Source organism: Bos indicus, chromosome 8 (genome assembly GCF_029378745.1).
Source record: "Bos indicus isolate NIAB-ARS_2022 breed Sahiwal x Tharparkar chromosome 8, NIAB-ARS_B.indTharparkar_mat_pri_1.0, whole genome shotgun sequence".
Classification (NCBI taxonomy): domain Eukaryota; kingdom Metazoa; phylum Chordata; class Mammalia; order Artiodactyla; family Bovidae; genus Bos; species Bos indicus.
In genome coordinates, this window is record NC_091767.1 from 10,741,155 (window position 1) to 10,758,271 (window position 17,117).

Sequence of the window (17,117 nt, forward strand, 5' to 3'; positions counted from 1 at the left end):
GCCCTCGGCACCTCAGCCGGAGCTGGCGCCCGGCAGGCTGGCTGTGCCCCCGACGAAAGGTCCACTTTGGGCCCAGGCTTCCCTGCTGCCTCTGCTCTGCTCTCACTGAGCTACTTCCCTTAGAGAAAATCCTGTTTTTCAGAATCCCCGATTTCCTGAGAAGGAGAGGGGACAGGCGGGCTGCAGAGCAGCAATCCTGAGATCTGAGCGCCCTTCTGACCCAGCCATGTGGCCTTGAGGTCACCCTCTGAACCTCTCCAACCGCAAGTTCCTCTTTTCTCCTCTGCTCTGTGCACGATCTGGCCCTGTCGGCATTCCGCTTTGCCAAGAGCCTGTATTAAGCTTTCCGAAAACAAATCCAGTGACTTTTCCTGAAAGCTTCCAGCGACCCCTTCCAGGAGAACTTCAGATTGCTCCATGCAGAAAGCCGGTCAGTTCCGATGAATCTGAGCCGCCCTTGGTTTGATGGCTTTGAATAGATCCAAGAAGCCTAGGAAAAACACGAAGCTGGGCTCCTTTAAGAAGCCAGGGGGTGAAGTGGGGGAGTGTGGTGGGAATAGGGGGGCTGCCTGAGAGCCTCTGATGTTCCCAGCCGAGAAAACAGAGGGAAGAGCTGAAGCTTGGGCCCTGGGGCAACGCAGCCCCCTTGGAGAATCTGAGATCTCACAGAGAATCAGGATGCTGGGAGGTCACTAACAGGCCCACTAGGATTTGTGTTCTGGGTTTCCCAGGTGGCGCAGTGGTAAGGAATCCATTTGCCAGTGGAGGAGATACCTGGGTCACGAAGATCCCCTGCAGAAGGAAATGACAACTCTCTCCAGTGTTCTTGCCTGGAGAATCCCATGGACAGAGGAGCCTGTCAGCTATGGTCCATGGGGTCACACAACAGTTGGAGATGACGTAGCCGCTGAGCACACAGTATCTGTGTTTATTGCATGAACCATATTCAGCTGACACCCATCCTCCTGGGGGCCTGGAGGACCACAGCATCCCCCTGTCCTTGGCAAACAGCTGGTGGTTTCTGGGATCTGCCCTGAAGAAAACTTTTAGTAATACAAACCTCAGACCGAAGGTGAGTGAGGCATTTTCTACAAAAACAGTGCCTTGGAACCACTGAAGAATTGAAGTTTTAGTCTTTGATGTGGGTTTTGTTTGAAGAAAGCTTTAAGTTGAGACATACATTAAAACCAGGAATGGTTAACGTGTTTATTGAGAAAGCAACTCAACCAAGTCAGGAATTGTTCGTAATCCCCGTGACCCTGTACTCAGTCATTTTAGGTTGGGTGGTAAAGATGCTGGAGGCAATAGCTTAAGCCAGGGAGGTCCCACCACTGTTGTCTTTTTGATGTAACTGGATCGGAGTTAGCTGCCACTGCGTTCGTTTCACGGCTGCACTTCCCCTCCTGTCCTTTGACCATGGAAAACTGCCTCAGGGATGTACTTGGAACCAATTGTTCAGATGGGCTTATTTCCCCTGGTGCTGAATTTCAGCCGCTCTTCCAAAGAGTGCTGCTGTGGAATTCTGAGGGAACAAAGAGGTAGGCAGAGCCTGTGGACACATCCCAGGAGGTCCTGTGGATGCTGTGGTCGGGGAAGGATGGCTGGTTGATTCACTGACTTAGAGGCTGGGCGAGTCCCTTGCCCCAGTGCCTCTGTTCCCACCAGGATCCTGGGGGCTTATATGGCGAAGCGAAGGGAAGCGAAGCGAAGTCGCTCAGTTGTGTCCGACTCTTTGCGACCCCATGAATCACAGCATGCCAGGCCTCCCTGTCCATCACCAACTCCCGGAATTCATTCAGACTCACGTCCATCGAGTCGGTGATGCCATCCAGCCATCTCATCCTCTGTCATCCCCTTTTCTTCCTGCCCCCAATCCCTCCCAGCATCAGAGTCTTTTCCAATGAGTCAACTCTTCGCATGAGGTGGCCACAGTACTGGAGTTTCAGCTTTAGCATCATTCCTTCCAAAGAAATCCCAGGGCTGATCTCCTTCAGAATGGACTGGTTGGATCTCCTTGCAGTCCAAGGGACTCTAAAGAGTCTTCTCCAACACCACAGTTCAAAAGCATCAATTCTTCAGCGCTCAGCTTTCTTTATAGTCCAACTCTCACATCCATACATGACCACTGGAAAAACCATAGCCTTGACTAGACAGACCTTTGTTGGCAAAGTACTGTCTCTGCTTTTGAATATGCTATCTAGGTTGGTCATAACTTTCCTTCCAAGGAGTAAGCGTCTTTTAATTTCATGGCTGCAGTCACCATCTGCAGTGATTTTGGAGCCCAGAAAAATAAAGTCTGACACTGTTTCCACTGTTTCCCCATCTATTTCCCATGAAGTGATGGGACCAGATGCCATGATCTTCGTTTTCTGAATGTTGAGCTTTAAGCCAACTTTTTCACTCTCCTCTTTCACTTTCATCAAGAGGCTTTTGAGTTCCTCTTCACTTTCTGCCATAAGGGTGGTGTCATCTGCATATCTGAGGTTATTGATATTTCTCCCGGCAATCTTGATTCCAGCTTGTGCTTCTTCCAGCCCAGCATTTCTCATATGTTAGAAGAACTCTTTACGGTGTATGCCATTGTCCCATTTAACAGATAGGGAAACTGTTCTGAGAGGTTAAATTACTTGCCTAAGGTAGAGCTAGAAAGTGGTGGACCCAGTGCACAGGCAGGATTCAATGATTTAGAGGGACTTCCCTGGTGGTCTAGTGGTTAAGACTCGATGCTCCCAATGCAGGGGGCATGAGTTTGATCCCTGGTCAAAGAACTAAGATTCTGCATGGTGCAGCGAAAACCAAACAAAACAAAAAAGAAAAAAGAGAGCAAGAGAGAAATGAAGATTTTGGGGACTTCCTAGGTGGCCTAGTGGTCAAGACCGTGAGCTTCCAATGCAGGAGGAACGTGGGTTTGTTCCTGATTGGGGAACTGAGATCCCACTTGCTGCACACCCAAAAATAAAAGAAAACTAAAAACAAAGAGCAAGGATTTAGAATACACAGATGGGGAAGCAAGCATTCCAGCCAAGCGTCTCAGACCTTGAACTTGAAAGAGAGCAGAATGGAGAGAGGAAACAGGGAAGGGTGGGGACAGTATGAACGAAGCCAGAGGGTGTGGAAGAGCCTTTTTAGGAAAGGCCAACAGTCTTTTTTCTTTTCTTTTTTTTTTAAATTAGACTATTTATTTTGTATTTGGGTATAGCCAGTTAACAGACAGTGTTGTGATGGTTTCTGATGAACAGCAAAAGGATTCGGCTGATACATACACATGTATCATGTATATGTGTACATGTATCTGTTCTCCCCCCAAGGGCTTCCGTGGTGGCTCAGAGGTAAACAATCTGCCTGCAGTGCAGGAGCTGCAGGAGACCTGGGTTCAATCCCTGAGTCAGGAAGTTCCCCTGGAAAAGGGAATGGCAACCCACTTCAGTATTCTTGCCTGGAGAATCCCATGAATGGAGGAGCCTGGCTACAGTCCATGGGGTCGCAGAGTCGGACTTGATGGAAATGACTTAGCATGAGCACATTCTCCGTCAGACTCCTCTCCCATCCAGGCTGGAAAGGCCAGTAGCATTGGTCATGAACCCTGCAGGTAAGGCAATGGTCCGTGAAGGGTTTAGAGGAATGCCGTGTGAACATCAGCGCCTCCTCACTGTTACCTATGTAACAGAGTAGGGTTTTGGGATCATGGCCTTTCTCCTGGCTCTACAGCTTTTCTTGCTAGTTCTAAAGGCCTGTTGACCCTCTCTGACCCCTCACTGCCCTTTGAGAAGCCCAGGAACAAATGCAAAGCAAAGGACTCCGCTCTCTGCCCAAGCCGCCCGGTAAATTCCTACAAATCCAGTTCCCAGCAGAGCTTCTGTTAGCAACATCCTCCCGCAGTGATGGGAGTGAACCCCTGCTTCAGGACTGGGCAGGGAAAGCACTTCATTTATTATTTGATCAGACACATTTTTATTGAATACCTGCTAGGAGCCAGCCAGCCATGACTAACATTGTTGTTCTTGTTCAGGCGTGCAGCCGAATCTGAGTCTTTGCGACCCCATGGACTATAGCCCGCCAGGCTCCCCTGTCCATGGGATTTCCCAGACAAGAATACTGGAGTGGGTTGCTATTTCCTTCTTCAGGGGATCTTCTCGACTCAGGGATTGAACCTGCATCTCCTGCATTGTAGGTGGATTCTTTGACTGCTGAGCCACTGCTGAAGCCCCACAGGGCATTAGAGAAACAAAATCAGCCAAGACAAACTCCTGGTTTCTAAAGATATGCAGTAGAGTTGAGGGGGCCAATGGGTGAGTCAACAGTTAAGAAAAAATAATCCAGCATAAAAAGGACAGTGATAATTGGGAGGTACTTCTGCTATTCTTTCTGCCCAGTAAGTAAACCCCTCCCTCAATCAAAGACACAGTACAGTGACCTGTGGGACTGCTGGACTGGAGACCACGTGTGGTCACTTTATCACATGACCTTGAGGAAGTCACTTTCCTTCAGAGTCTCAGTTTCCTCATCTGTATAATGGGTATCATACCCACCACCCTGGAGGAGGACTGCTAAGATCAAATGAGACCTAAGAAAAATGCTTTGAGGAGGCATAAAGCACCATATTTAGAGTCAGTTAGGGTTCAATTCCTGGGTCCGGAAGATCCCCTGACCTTCCTGGGCATGGCATGGGCCTGGCAACTCACTCCAGTATTCTTGCCTGGAGAATCCCCATGGACAGAGGAGCCTGGCCAGCTACGGTCTATAGGGTCGCACAGTTGGACACCACTGAAGCAACTTAGCATGCACGCCCACACCATTAGGAAATAGCATTTTATAAAGTGCACCCACAGGCCAGACCACAGTTTAAAAGCAATGCCCTCCAGCAGAGCCTGGCTGGAAATTCCTTAGGCTTGTGGAATGACTCCTGTCCTTCGCATACGGACCACATTTACCGTGGATGTCAGGGGAAAGGGCAGTGCCCTGTCTGGACAGCACAGAGCCCTCATGCTGCAGGCCAGCTGGGGGGCACGGAGAGTTCTTTCTTCACAGGGAAGAAAAGTTCAGCCTCCTTAAAGGGCAGCCGGTCTCGATTATCCCTGGGGCTCCGCTCTGCAGCTGCAGAGCATCAGAGCCTATTTTCCCAGCCCCACGTGTTTATTTCTGTTCCCCACAACCTCCTGTCTTTTGACTTGTTTTGCTTTGGCAGGGTCTGGAAGGCAAGATAAACACACCTAAAGGAGCTGTGAGATTTCAAGATTATGCCGGGTTTCCCCTCCTCTTGTCTCTTGAGAAGCAAAGTTCCCTGGACTTTTGGGCCCTTCTGATGCATATCCCAGCAGGGTCTGGGGTACTTAGAGATTGGTTCTGTTCCAGGAGCCCCTCATCCATTCATTCATCCAGTCACTCACTCACTCAGTACCATTTGTTGATGGCAGCACGTCAGGTTTCTGCCTGCAAGTGAGGCTACGAGTGGGAACCACAAGAATGTTGAATGCCTGTCTTCTCCAGAGCTGACTATGGTGGGGGCATGGGAGCTGGCTGAGCGAACGGTGCTAGGCGATTTCTCATGTGTGGGGGCCATGGGTCAGGGAGGCCCTCCTGGAGGAGGTGGCATTGATGTGCCTTAGAGCAGGGGCCCCCAGCCTCCAGGATCTAATGCCTGATGACCTGAGGTGGAGCCGATGTAATAATAATGGAAATAAAGCACACAATAAATGCACTTGAATCATCCTGAGACCATCCCCTCCCTCCTCCCAGTCTGTGGAAAAATTGTCATCCACGAAATGGGTCCCTGGTGCAAGCGCATGGCAACCCTCTCCAGTATTCTTGCCTGGAGAATCCCCATGGACAGAAGAGCCTGGTGGGCTGTAATCCACTGGGTCGCAAAGAGTCAGACATGACTGAAGCGACATAGCACGCACGCCTGCACCATTAGGAAATAGCATTTTATAAGGCGCACCCACAGACCAGCCTACAGTTTAGAAGTGATGCCCTGCAGCAGAGCCTGGCTGGAAAAAGGTTAGGGACCACTGCACAAGACCCAGCTACTGTGAAGTTGTGTAGCCCAGGCTTTATCCTAGATCTGTCCCCTACAGCAGTGCTTTTAGCCCTGGCTGGACATTTACAACACCTACCATCTGTTCAGAAATTTCCCTTCCCCACTTTCCCACTGGTTGATCTTTTTTTAAAAAAACTTTTTATTTTATACAGAGGTATAGCTGATTAGCAATGTTATGATAGTTTCAGGTGGACAGCAAAGGGACTCAGCCAACCATATACATGTATCCATTCTCCCCCAAACTCCCCTCCCATCCAGGCTGCCACATGACATTGAGCAGAGTTCCCTGTGCTAGACAGCAGGTCCTTGATGGTTATCCATTTTAAATAGAGCACCTCCTGGTTGATTTTGAAGCACTCAGGTGATTCTTAGAGACATCCTATGGCCAGGAACTGCTGATGTCCCAGGCTCTTTCTCTTACTCCTAAAGACACGCTTTCCTGCAGCTCTAGAGGACTGCTGGGAGACAGATGAAAGGCACTTTTCGTGTGGAGAGGGAAATACTTGTCTTCAGTGTTCAGCCGGCTCTGTGGTTTGAAAATGAAGGGCCTTTGCTCTCCTCCCCGGCTCTACTTCGGAGCAGCTATGTGACCCTAGGCAAGTTATTTGACTCTTCTGGGCCCATTTCTCCTCTGTTCAGTGAAGGTCATAATGACTAACTCATGGAGCCGTTGAGAAGAGTAAATGAGCAAAGCCGTGGTTAAAGCACTCTGCCCCAGGCCTGACATGCCGCCCCAGGCCTGACATGCCGCCCCATGCAGGCACTAGGTGTCCATGAGTTCCCTTCGTCATCCATCCTTGACTTGAAATCTCTCCCTGGCAGAATCCACCTTTGTTGTCGCTGAGTTTGGGGTGGTTCTAAGCCAGGTGCAGACAAGCCCCATAGGCAGTGGGTAGTTCTAAAGGGTACCCTAGCTCTCAAAACCAGTTCCAAGATGATAGCTACTAGTTGTTAAACTGTCCTCCCAGGCCCACGGAGAGGCAGAATAATGCAGCCACTCCCTCGGCTGTGCTCCCACCAGACGCTAGAGAAAGACAGTCGGCATCTTGCCCCCTCAATTATAACCCTGAAACCCAAAGTAAATAGAGTAAAGTAAGGTAGGGAATAATTGGATGAAAAAAACCCTGGAGCCATCCAGAGATGCCAGCACCCCGTGAGTGAAACCAGATGCAGGTTTTAAAATCCTGGAATGGATTCCCCAGAGATACTGTCAAGTTCCCTTCCATTCCCAGAGGCAGAATGAGCAGCTGTCAGGCCTGATACAGAGTGGAGAGGAATGCTGTATATGCAGTGGGAGAGGGGGGCGGGTTCAAGGCCAACATTGACATTCAATGCCAAGGCCAGGGCACCTGGGGTAGACCCAGCCTGCTTTGTCTAGGACCTTGCTTTTCCTACCTATATGTCTACAAGGCAAAGAGAGCAAGGATTTGTTTTGAAAACAGAATCCCTACATACTAGATTTGTGCTGGGAGCCCCCGAGTGGCCTCAGCCCTGGCTCACATTCCTAGACCTTTCCGGAGCAGTCTTGCCTAACGAATCACATCCAGCTTGCATTAGTGAGTAGAAACTTGCTGACAGCAGGAGCCAGTCTTCTGCCTACGCCCCTGTCCCCCTCCCCTCCCAGGCTAAGAAGCCAGGAACTGAGCCCTGGGGAGAGCAGAGGAAGTTAGGAGGAGATTAATCCAATTGGAGGGCTGAGCCTGCCCCACCTCCCCCCCACTCCCCAAGCAGCAGGCTTGCTTTGCAACAAGAGTCTCAAGAGTATATCTTGGGGACTTCCCCAGCAGTACAGTGGTTAAGACTCCATGCTCTCAATGCAGGGGGCACAGGTTCGATTTCTGGTTAGGGACTAAGATTTTCCATGCTTCACTGCATGGCTTTTTTTTTTTTTAAAAAGGGATACATCCCTGATGGGGCCACTGGTACCCAAGCCATCTCCATAAGTCATGAAGATGTCTCAGAGCTGACCACAGGTTGCTGGGCAAAGTGCAGGCTGGTGGGTGGGGCTCACAGTGATGGGTGTCCATGACGGGCCAAGTCCTTGACATGCGTACTTGCTCCCAACCATCACCATTTCCCCCAATGTAAGGAGAGGTAAGTAGAGAGCGGTCCCATCGCGTCTTTAGTGGAGCCAGAATTGAAACCCTGTTTCTAAGTCCAGAATCAGCCTCATGCCACTCTCCCCTGCTGCCTCCCCACAGGGATCACCATGCTTCCCTCCATCTGAGTTCCCCACCCAACTCAACACCCAAGAGGCGAGTAGCTAACCAGCCCTTCGATGGGTGCATGGGATCACAGGTGCTGTCTATGGGCATTTTTGGTAATAAGGACCAGAGACTCACTGGGTCACTTCAAGTAATGCGGGTATATGGTAAGGACACCCAGGAAGACTTCAGAAGACTAGGGTTTGTAAGACTGTAGGCTTGCAGAGCTTGGAACAAGGTCTTTAGAATCCAAGACAATTCTGGTGGCCTCAGGACCAGGGTTCATGTCTTCACTCTAGTGTCTCATGTCCAACATGGCTTATTCATTCCACCTTCCTTGCTTCTTTATGCTTCTGCTCAGCTCTCTGTTACCCCTTCTAGGTTTCTGCATTATTTGTGGTGATTTGTTGTTGTTGGTCAGTTGCTAAATCTTGTCTGACTCTTTTCGACCCCATGGACTGCAGTGTGCCAGGCTCCCCTGTCCTTCACTGTCTCCTGGAGTTTACTCAAATTCAGGTCATTGAGTCAGTGATGCCGTTCAACCATCTCATCCTCTGCCACCCACTTCTCCTCCTGACCTCAGTCTTTCCCACCATCAGGTTCTTTTCCAATGAGTTGGCTCTTTGCATCAGGTGGCCAAAGTATTGGAGCTTCAGCTTCAGCACCAGTCCTTCCAATGAATATTTAGAGTGGATTTCCTTTAGGATTGACCGATTTGATCTCCTTGTGATGGTTAGAAAAGCCCAAAGACACTGTGGCGATTACCTAGAAGAAGCTGCATGTGTCAAACAGTGGTGACATCTGTAACCCACAACTAAGTGTAAAGAAGTTGTTGCTAGAGGTATCGCCAGAAAATGCAAAGGCTTCTTCATCCATATATCATATTTTGTTCTTCTTCATAGTCTGGCCTCATCTGTGCCTGAGGGGCCACCCTGTTTAACTGAGGGGCTAAGAGCATACTTGAGGTCTTGCTGCAGGAGGGTAGATGAGAGCCTCATTGTCAATCCCAGGAGTGGCCTGGGTAGTGGGCAGGGTCAGCAGAGCAGGTCAGAGAATGAGGAGGTGGGTTCCATGGTCTGGTCCCGCAGCTAGGCAGAAAGCTCCCAGCAGGGCTTAGAACTATTGAAGCGCTGGAAAACTTGCTGGTGAAATGATTGAACCCTTTGATCTGGGAGAGAGCAAGGAGCCTACCCAGCCAGAAAGGGCCAGTCTCCTGCTCTGGGTTTCCTATTTCAGCTTCCTTTCCTGTGGTTACCCAGCCAGACAAAAAGTGATGCTGTTGTTTGAGGTTGTGATGGAAGGGACTCTTCTCTGTCTGCTGCCTTGTATAAAAAGGCAGATCCTGGACTTTTCTGGTGATGTAGTGGATAGGAATCTACCTGCCAGTGCAGGGGGCACAGGTTCAATCCCTGGTCTGGGAAGATTTCACATACTGAGGAGCAACTAAGCCCATGCACCAGAGCTACTGAAGCCTGTGCACCTAGAGCCTGTGCTCTGCAACAAGAGAAGCCGCTGCAATGAGAGACCTGGACACCACAGTGAAGAGCAGTCCCCACTCACCACAGTTAGAGAAAGCCTATGCAGAGCAACAAAGACTCAGAAAAAAGCAGAGGAGAATCTGTGACCCCAAATCTGGAGCTGTAGGGGAAACAGAGCAGTGGAGTGTCCCTGCTATGAGTGGTAACCAGGAAAAACTCTGCCCAGGACTTAGTGGCCAAGGGCTTGGGACAGGCTGTCAAGTTAGCAACTCCCCATTCATCCTCCAGGTGTTCAGTGAGGAGCGGTGCTCGGTGTTTCTCTTGAGCTCAGGTCTCCCAGAGCAGAGGTGGAGTGTGGGCAGAACTCTTCCTGCAGATAGCAGGGTGGGGAACCCAGTGGTGGTCCCTACTCTCCACCTGCAAACCGTGGGCACATGTCCAGGTAGATTCCAGTCTGCAGAGTAGACTGAACAAGAGAACAGATGTCATATCCTCTTCACTCAGGGGGTTCCCTTTGTGAATCAAACTCAGATATCCACATGGGAACTGCTTGGGCACGGTGGGTTCTTCAGGGTTGCGTGCCAACATTTTGCTCAGGAAGGACTTCCTGGGGCTTCACTGCGGTGGAAGGTGAAGAAGGAAGTGGAGACCTGTTGGTCAAGGGCAGCTGTTAAGGGAAGTAACATGAAGTTGTGAAAGCGTGAGGACCTTTGTCCCCACCTGAGCCATCCCCTCTGTCTACTGGGTTAGGAGAGTCTGAGTTTTATTTTTTTAAGATTTTCTTTTTATGAGGACCATTTTTAATGTCTTTAGTGAACTTGTTACAATACTGCTTCTGTTTTATGTTTTGGTTTTTTGGCCCTGAGCCATGTGGGATCTTCGCTCCCCAACCAGGGATCAAACCCAAACCCCCTACCTTGAAAGGCCAAGTCTTAACCACTGGACCACCAGGGAAGTCCCAGTGCCTGGGTTCTGAACAATCCGAACCATTGCCTTCCACCTCCCTCTACTGTCCTGTACAGAGAGAGGCATCTCCTTGACCCCAAACAGCCAGGCACACTCCATGGGGACCACTCTGGGTGGATGTCTAAGGAATTAGCTCGCTGGACTTACAGGAAGTATAACGGGGCATGTGGGGTGGGGGGCATTGGGCACAGGCTGACGCAGCCTCCTGGACACCGCCTCTCTTTCTGTGGGGCTGACACAGCTGTGGGGTGAGCGCATTTCCCAGTGGTGGTGGTTTGCTTGGTGGGAAAGCGTTGCTCTAGGGCAGAAACTGCTGGGAAAAGGCAGAGTTTACACCCTCTGCCCACAGAAACCCAAACCTCTTAGCAAGTCGTGACGTTCGTCTCAGGCTGGAGAGGAAGTCAGCGTTGGCTTCACTGGGGGGTTCCCCAGGCGGATTCCCGGAGGTGGCATGACAGCTCGGCCTGGGTACGGCCTGCCTCTGGCCGCCCCTGTAGCTCTTAGGGCAAAGCAGGCCAGGCTTACTGTTCATGGGACTGCCCCTTTAGACTGTCTGAGTCCCTCATTGGGGCAGTTAGCATCATAATCAGATCAAATCTCAGCTTATGGTTTTCCTCAGGGCGGTAGCCACAGGGATGTGCTCCTGTTAGGGGGAAGAAAGGATTAAAAAATTATAGCTTAGAGACCTCCCTGGCAGTCCTGTTCTTAAGATTTCACCTTCCAATGCAGGGGGTGTGGATTTGATTCCTGGTTGGGGAGCTAAGCTCCCATATACCTCAAGTCCAAAGAACCAGAACAGAAAATGGAAGCAATATTGTAACAAATTCAATAAAGACTTAAAAAATGGTCCACATCAAAAAAAAAAAATCATAGCTTAGTGCTATGTTCCATAAGATGGCACTAGATCAAAATTTGCCTCATTGATTTTTTGGGGACCTGCAGTGTCTGCTGACCCCGTGGGCAAGGGACTGCATTCAGCCTCCATTGTAGGGAGAAGTCCTGGATCTGGGGGACCTGGGAACAAGTGACAAGGGACAGGCTTCAGTGCTTGATGAATCAACTCGTGTCTGGTGTCTGGGTGTGTGTGGGTTGGGGGACACACACATCCCTGAGTCTGATGGGGGCTGTGACCTTGCTTGGCGTGTGGGGAGCATGGGGCAGAAACAGTCTTGAACTTGATGTTCTGAGCCCCATAATTATGGTTACCGTATGCTTCCAATGTTTTGAAGTTGTCCTGTTTCCAAATATTCTTTTGCCACTTCCATATACATTGAAGCCTCCTGGGAACTCTAACATTTCAGCATCCAAGTGACACTTTCCAGATTTCCTTCAGCACTCGCTATAATCACATGTCAGACCACATCCTTATTTTCTCATGTAGAATGTATGGTCATCGAACCAACAGCTTGAGTTCTGGGTCCAGAGCCCTGGGGTCGTCCTACCGAAAGAAGAAGTCAGTGTGGGGAGTGAGTAGAAGAGACAAAGGTGTAATAAGGAGGGTGTTGGAAACATTGGTAGCCATGATGCTGACTCTCCATTCAGGCTCCCAACAAAGTCACTGGCTGTGTCCACTAGACAGGACCTGCCCTCCGGGGTACACGCTATCTCAGTGTATTCATTTGTGCCTGCTTTCACTGGGCCCAGCCTGGGCACGTCTAAGTACCAGGCCCTGTATCAGGCTATGTGACCTGGCCTCAGAATTCTCCCAGTGTCCTAAAGAGTCAACAGGCAACTGTTACACGAAGTGATAAAATATGTCCGCAGCAGGGGTCTTGGATGGGAATGGGTGACCACAGGAGGCTTCTTTTGGGAGATGTGACATCCAAGCTTGAGATTTAAAGGATGTGAAAATGTTAGGCCAGAGTACAGAGCAGCTTTTTTCCTAAGATACAGGGGTCCGTGTTCTCCCTCAGCTCTTTCAGATCCCCACTCAAGGTCTTCCTTGTCTCCCCATCTGAAATGGCACCCCCTCAAGCTCCATTCCCTTCCTTGTCTTCTTGTCTATGATGGCACCTTCTACTCATCCCCTTCTCTGTCTCCAAGATGGTGCCTCCATGCTCCATTCTCTTCCTTGTCTCCCCATCCAAGATGGTGCCACCTGACCCTCCATTCCCTTCCCTGTCTCCCCGTCTAAGACGGTGGCCCCCACCCTCCACTCCTTTCCTTGTGTCCCCAGCCACACTGGCGCCCTCCATGCTCCATTCCCTTCCTGTGTTTCTGTTCTTGTCTCTGCACCATCACTACGTGGCCATAGTTATATTTGAATTTGTTTCCCAGCTCTGTGACTAGTCTCCTCCGCTACAATATAGTCCATGAGGGCAGAGACTTTGTTCACGGATCTATCCATCGCTCCTACAACAGGACCAGGCTCCTAACACATGGTCAGTCACTTATTTGGCAAGATGAAGAAGTGAGTACAGTGAGCGAGGCTGGCCAGAGCGGAGGATAAGGGGGCATCTCTGAACGTCAGCTGGGCTGCCTGTACCGCACCACACTTCTTCCTGTTATTTGGACCTTGAACTCGGTCTCGCCTGCTCTGGGATGCACAGCCTCCTCCTGCCACTCTCCCTTTACTGATGACCCCACACGGAGACTGCCGTTGGCAGCCTCCTGGCCTGGCGTGGCCCACGGCCCACAGTGACAGGGTGCTGACAGAGGCGAGGCAGGTCTGGGAGAAATCAAGACTGACATTTCAGCCTCAGCCAACACGCCAGGGCCAGACGCCCAGCCCGGGCCAGGCTGTGTTTGCGACTGCTGGCTCCAGGTTGGCTTGTCATGACGGCTCCCGGGTGGTGTCTCTGTTTCAGACCTGGCCTCTGAGTCCCGCTGTGCTCATTGTTTTCCATCTGGAGGAGTCTCTGCTCTCTTGCTCATTCTCAGCCTCTTCTGATAACCTGGCTGGAGCTTATAAACTCATGTGCAAAGAATAGTCAGGGATGACGGATGCATGAGTGCTCAGTTGCTCAGTCATGTCCGACTCTTGGTGACCTGTATGAACTATAGCCCACCAGGCTCCTCTGTCCATGGGACTTTCCAGGCAAGAATACTGGAGTGGTTTGCCATTCCCTTCTCCAGAGGATCTTCCTGACCCAGGGATCGAACCCGCATCTCTTTCATCTCTTGCACTGGCAGGAGATTCTTTACCAGCTGAGCCACCAGGAGACACCCCAGCAGTCCTCCTTATTGGTATTTACCCAAATGAATTGAAAACTTATGTCTATACAGAAACCCGAACATGAATGTTTGTAGCAGCCTTATTCATAATTCCTTCCAAGATGCCCTTCATTGGGTGAATGATAGTTAAACCATAGTACATCCAGACAATGGAACATTATTTGGTGCTAGAAAGAAATGAGCTATCCAGCCATGGAAAAAGGAGCCTTAAATGCACATTACTACATGAAAGAAGCCAATCTGAAAAGGCTACATACTGTATGATCCCAACTGTATGGCATTATAGGAAAGGCAAAGCTATGGAGACAGGAAAAAGATCAGTGTTTGCCAGGGGCTAAGGGGTGGGGGTTGGGATGAAGGGATGGAGCACAGAGGAGTTTTTAGGTAGTGAAACCATTCTGTAGGATACTATGTTGGTAAATACAGATGACACCACCATTATGACAGAAAGTGAAGAGGAACTAAAAAGCCTCTTGATGAAAGTGAAAGAGGAGAGTGAAAAAGTTGGCTTAAAGCTCAACATTCAGAAAACGAAGATCATGGCCTCCGGTCCCATCACTTCATGGGAAATAGATGGGGAAACAGTGGAAACAGTGTCAGACTTTATTTTTTTGGGCTCCAAAATCACTGCAGATGGTGACTGCAGCCATGAAATTAAAAGACGCTTACTCCTTGGAAGGAAAGTTATGACCAACCTAGATAGCATATTCAAAAGCAGAGACATTACTTTGCCAACGAAGGTCCATCTAGTCAAGGCTATGGTTTTTCCTGTGGTCATGTATGGATGTGAGAGTTGGACTGTGAAGAAGGCTGAGTGCCAAAGAGTTGATGCTTTTGAGCTGTGGTGTTGGAGAAGAGTCTTGAGAGTCCCTTGGACTGCAAGGAGATCCAACCAGTCCATTCTGAAGGAGATCAGCCCTGGGATTTCTTTGGAAGGAGTGATGCTAAAGCTGAAACTCCAGTACTGTGGCCACCTCATGTGAAGAGTTGACTCATTGGAAAAGACTCTGATGCTGCGAGGGATTGGGGGCAGGAGGAGAAGGGGATGACAGAGGATGAGATGGCTGGATGGCATCACCGACTCGATGGACGTGAGTCTGAGTGAACTCCAGGAGTTGGTGATAGACAGGGAGGCCTGGTGTGCTGCATTTCATGGGGTCGCAGAGTCGGACACGACTGAGTGACTGAACTGAACTGATGTTGGTGAATACATATTATACATTTGTCCAGACCATAGAATGGACAATACCAAGAGTGAACCCTGGTGTAAACTCTTCACTCTGGGTGGTTACGACATGTCTCTGTGTGTTCATAGATTATAAAAAATGTACCATTCTGGAGGCAGGTGTTGATAGTTGGGGAGGAAGCTATCCATGTTGGAGGTGGGGGGTGTCTCTACCCTCTTTCTTTTTTAAGTTTTTCCTTTTTTCATTTCATAGGATATCTAGCATCACCAAATGTAAAGGGAAAAGCCAGTTCTCACATTTTTATTTAGTGCTATAATTACTAAATTTGGATTTCACCTTGATCTTGAATAAAGTGATTAAATAATGATCAGCAATTAGCAAGAATTTATGCAATCCATGCAGAAATTTGTATTAGATTTCTATTGTAGCTGTAAAAAAAAAAAATTATAGAATGCTTCATGAATTCACATGTCATCCTTGCTAGTCTTCCCTGTATCGTTCCAGTTTCAGCGCATGCACTGCCAAAGCCAGCACTGCTCCTGCTTTTCAGTTTTGCTATGAACCTAAAACTACTCTGAAAAAAAAAAAGTATTAAAAAAGGTGGAGAGAAGGGCAGGGGTGACACCATGGTTTCTGCTGGCTGCCTGCTTGGCCTTCACTGGAGCCCCAGCGTCCTCCCCACGCCGGGTGGTGATGAGGAGCCGGGGAGGGTTCCTGGGGGGCACTGCTGTGTCCAGGCTTGGGGGAGTGACCGTGACCCTGCGTTGCTCCTGGCAGGTGGCGTGGAGGCGGTGATGGTGCGGCTGGTGAACGGCTCGGGCCTGCACCAGGGCCGCGTGGAGGTGTACCACGAGCGGCGCTGGGGCACCGTGTGCGACGACGGCTGGGACAAGAAGGACGGGGACGTGGTGTGCCGCATGCTGGGTTTCCCCGGCGCGGAGGACGTGCACCGAACCGCTCAGTTCGGACAAGGTAGGGCGCCCACCAGAGGAGGACGTGGGGCAAGGGACCCGAGTCCTAGGCCTGCCCTCCCATCCGGGGTTCCCTCGACGGCAGTCCTGCCGAGTGCCACCCGGCCTCCACCTGGGTCCTTCCCACCCTGGGGGGCCCGCAGCCTCCAGCCATCCGTCTCCAGACAGTTCTGACCGTTAGAACATTCCTTCCTTCCCTCGAATTGGACCCCCTTTCTCTTTTTGTCTCCTGCTGGCCTCCACTGTTGTGGACTGAGTGTCTGTGTCCCCCTACCCCATTCCTCCCCAGCCAAATCCATATGGGCTTCCCTGGTGGCTCAGTGGTGGAGAATCCGCCAGCAATGCAGGAGACACAGGTTCCATCCCTGGGTCAGAAAGATCCCCTGGAGAAGGAAATGGCAGCCCACTCCAGTATTCTTGTCTGGAGAATCCCACGGACAGAGGAGCCTGGTGGGCTCTAGTCCATGGGGCTGCAAAGAGTCAGACACGACTGCATGACTGAACAACAACATATTCATATGTCGAAATCCTGACCCCCAATGTGATGGTATTAGGAGGTGGGGCCTTTGAGGGGGTGTCCAGGTCACAAGTGGAGCTCTCATAATGGAACCTTAGTAAAGAAACCTAAGGGTGCTCTGCCCGCTTCCGTGAGGACACACAGGAGCCTCCTAGTCTGAAGGGGGCTCTGCCTAGAACCTCAGCATCCGAGCACACAGGCACTCTGACCTTGGACTCGCATCCCCCGGATCTGTGAGAAATAAACATCTCTTGTTTACAAGCCGCCCAGTCTGGGCCCATGAAGACAATCGCGCTCACTGAAGCGCTCTTGTGAAATCTGTTGTGACAGCTGGTGGAGAGCAGCCGATTGACCCCAGCATCCTGGCCTCTGGACTGAAAGGCCCAGTGCGCAGGGAGTTCAAAGGGTCCAGCTCCACAGACGACAGCCCACCGGGGGCGAGTGCTTCCCCCCACCTGAAGCTGTGCCCTGGGTCTCAGCCTGTTTTCTGCAAGGAAAGCTGCCATCTTTGTTTGCAGGCGAAACAGAAATGGGCAATCAGTCCTCACTTTCCCATTTTCGGCTCTGATGAGGACTTCTCCCT

General features: G+C 50.4%; 1 protein-coding gene and 1 pseudogene across 1 annotated transcript in view; one reads left to right on the forward strand and one right to left on the reverse strand.

The window, feature by feature from the left end:
- SCARA5 (scavenger receptor class A member 5) overlaps positions 1 to 17,117 on the forward strand; it is a 133,485-nt gene that overhangs the window by 104,425 nt on the left and 11,943 nt on the right. Inside the window, exon 8 of the mRNA XM_070794420.1 lies at positions 15,824 to 16,018. Coding sequence (XP_070650521.1) covers positions 15,824 to 16,018 — 195 coding nt within the window. The remainder of the gene's footprint in view (positions 1 to 15,823; positions 16,019 to 17,117) is intronic.
- Positions 15,487 to 15,580, reverse strand: LOC139184695 (U6 spliceosomal RNA; annotated as a pseudogene).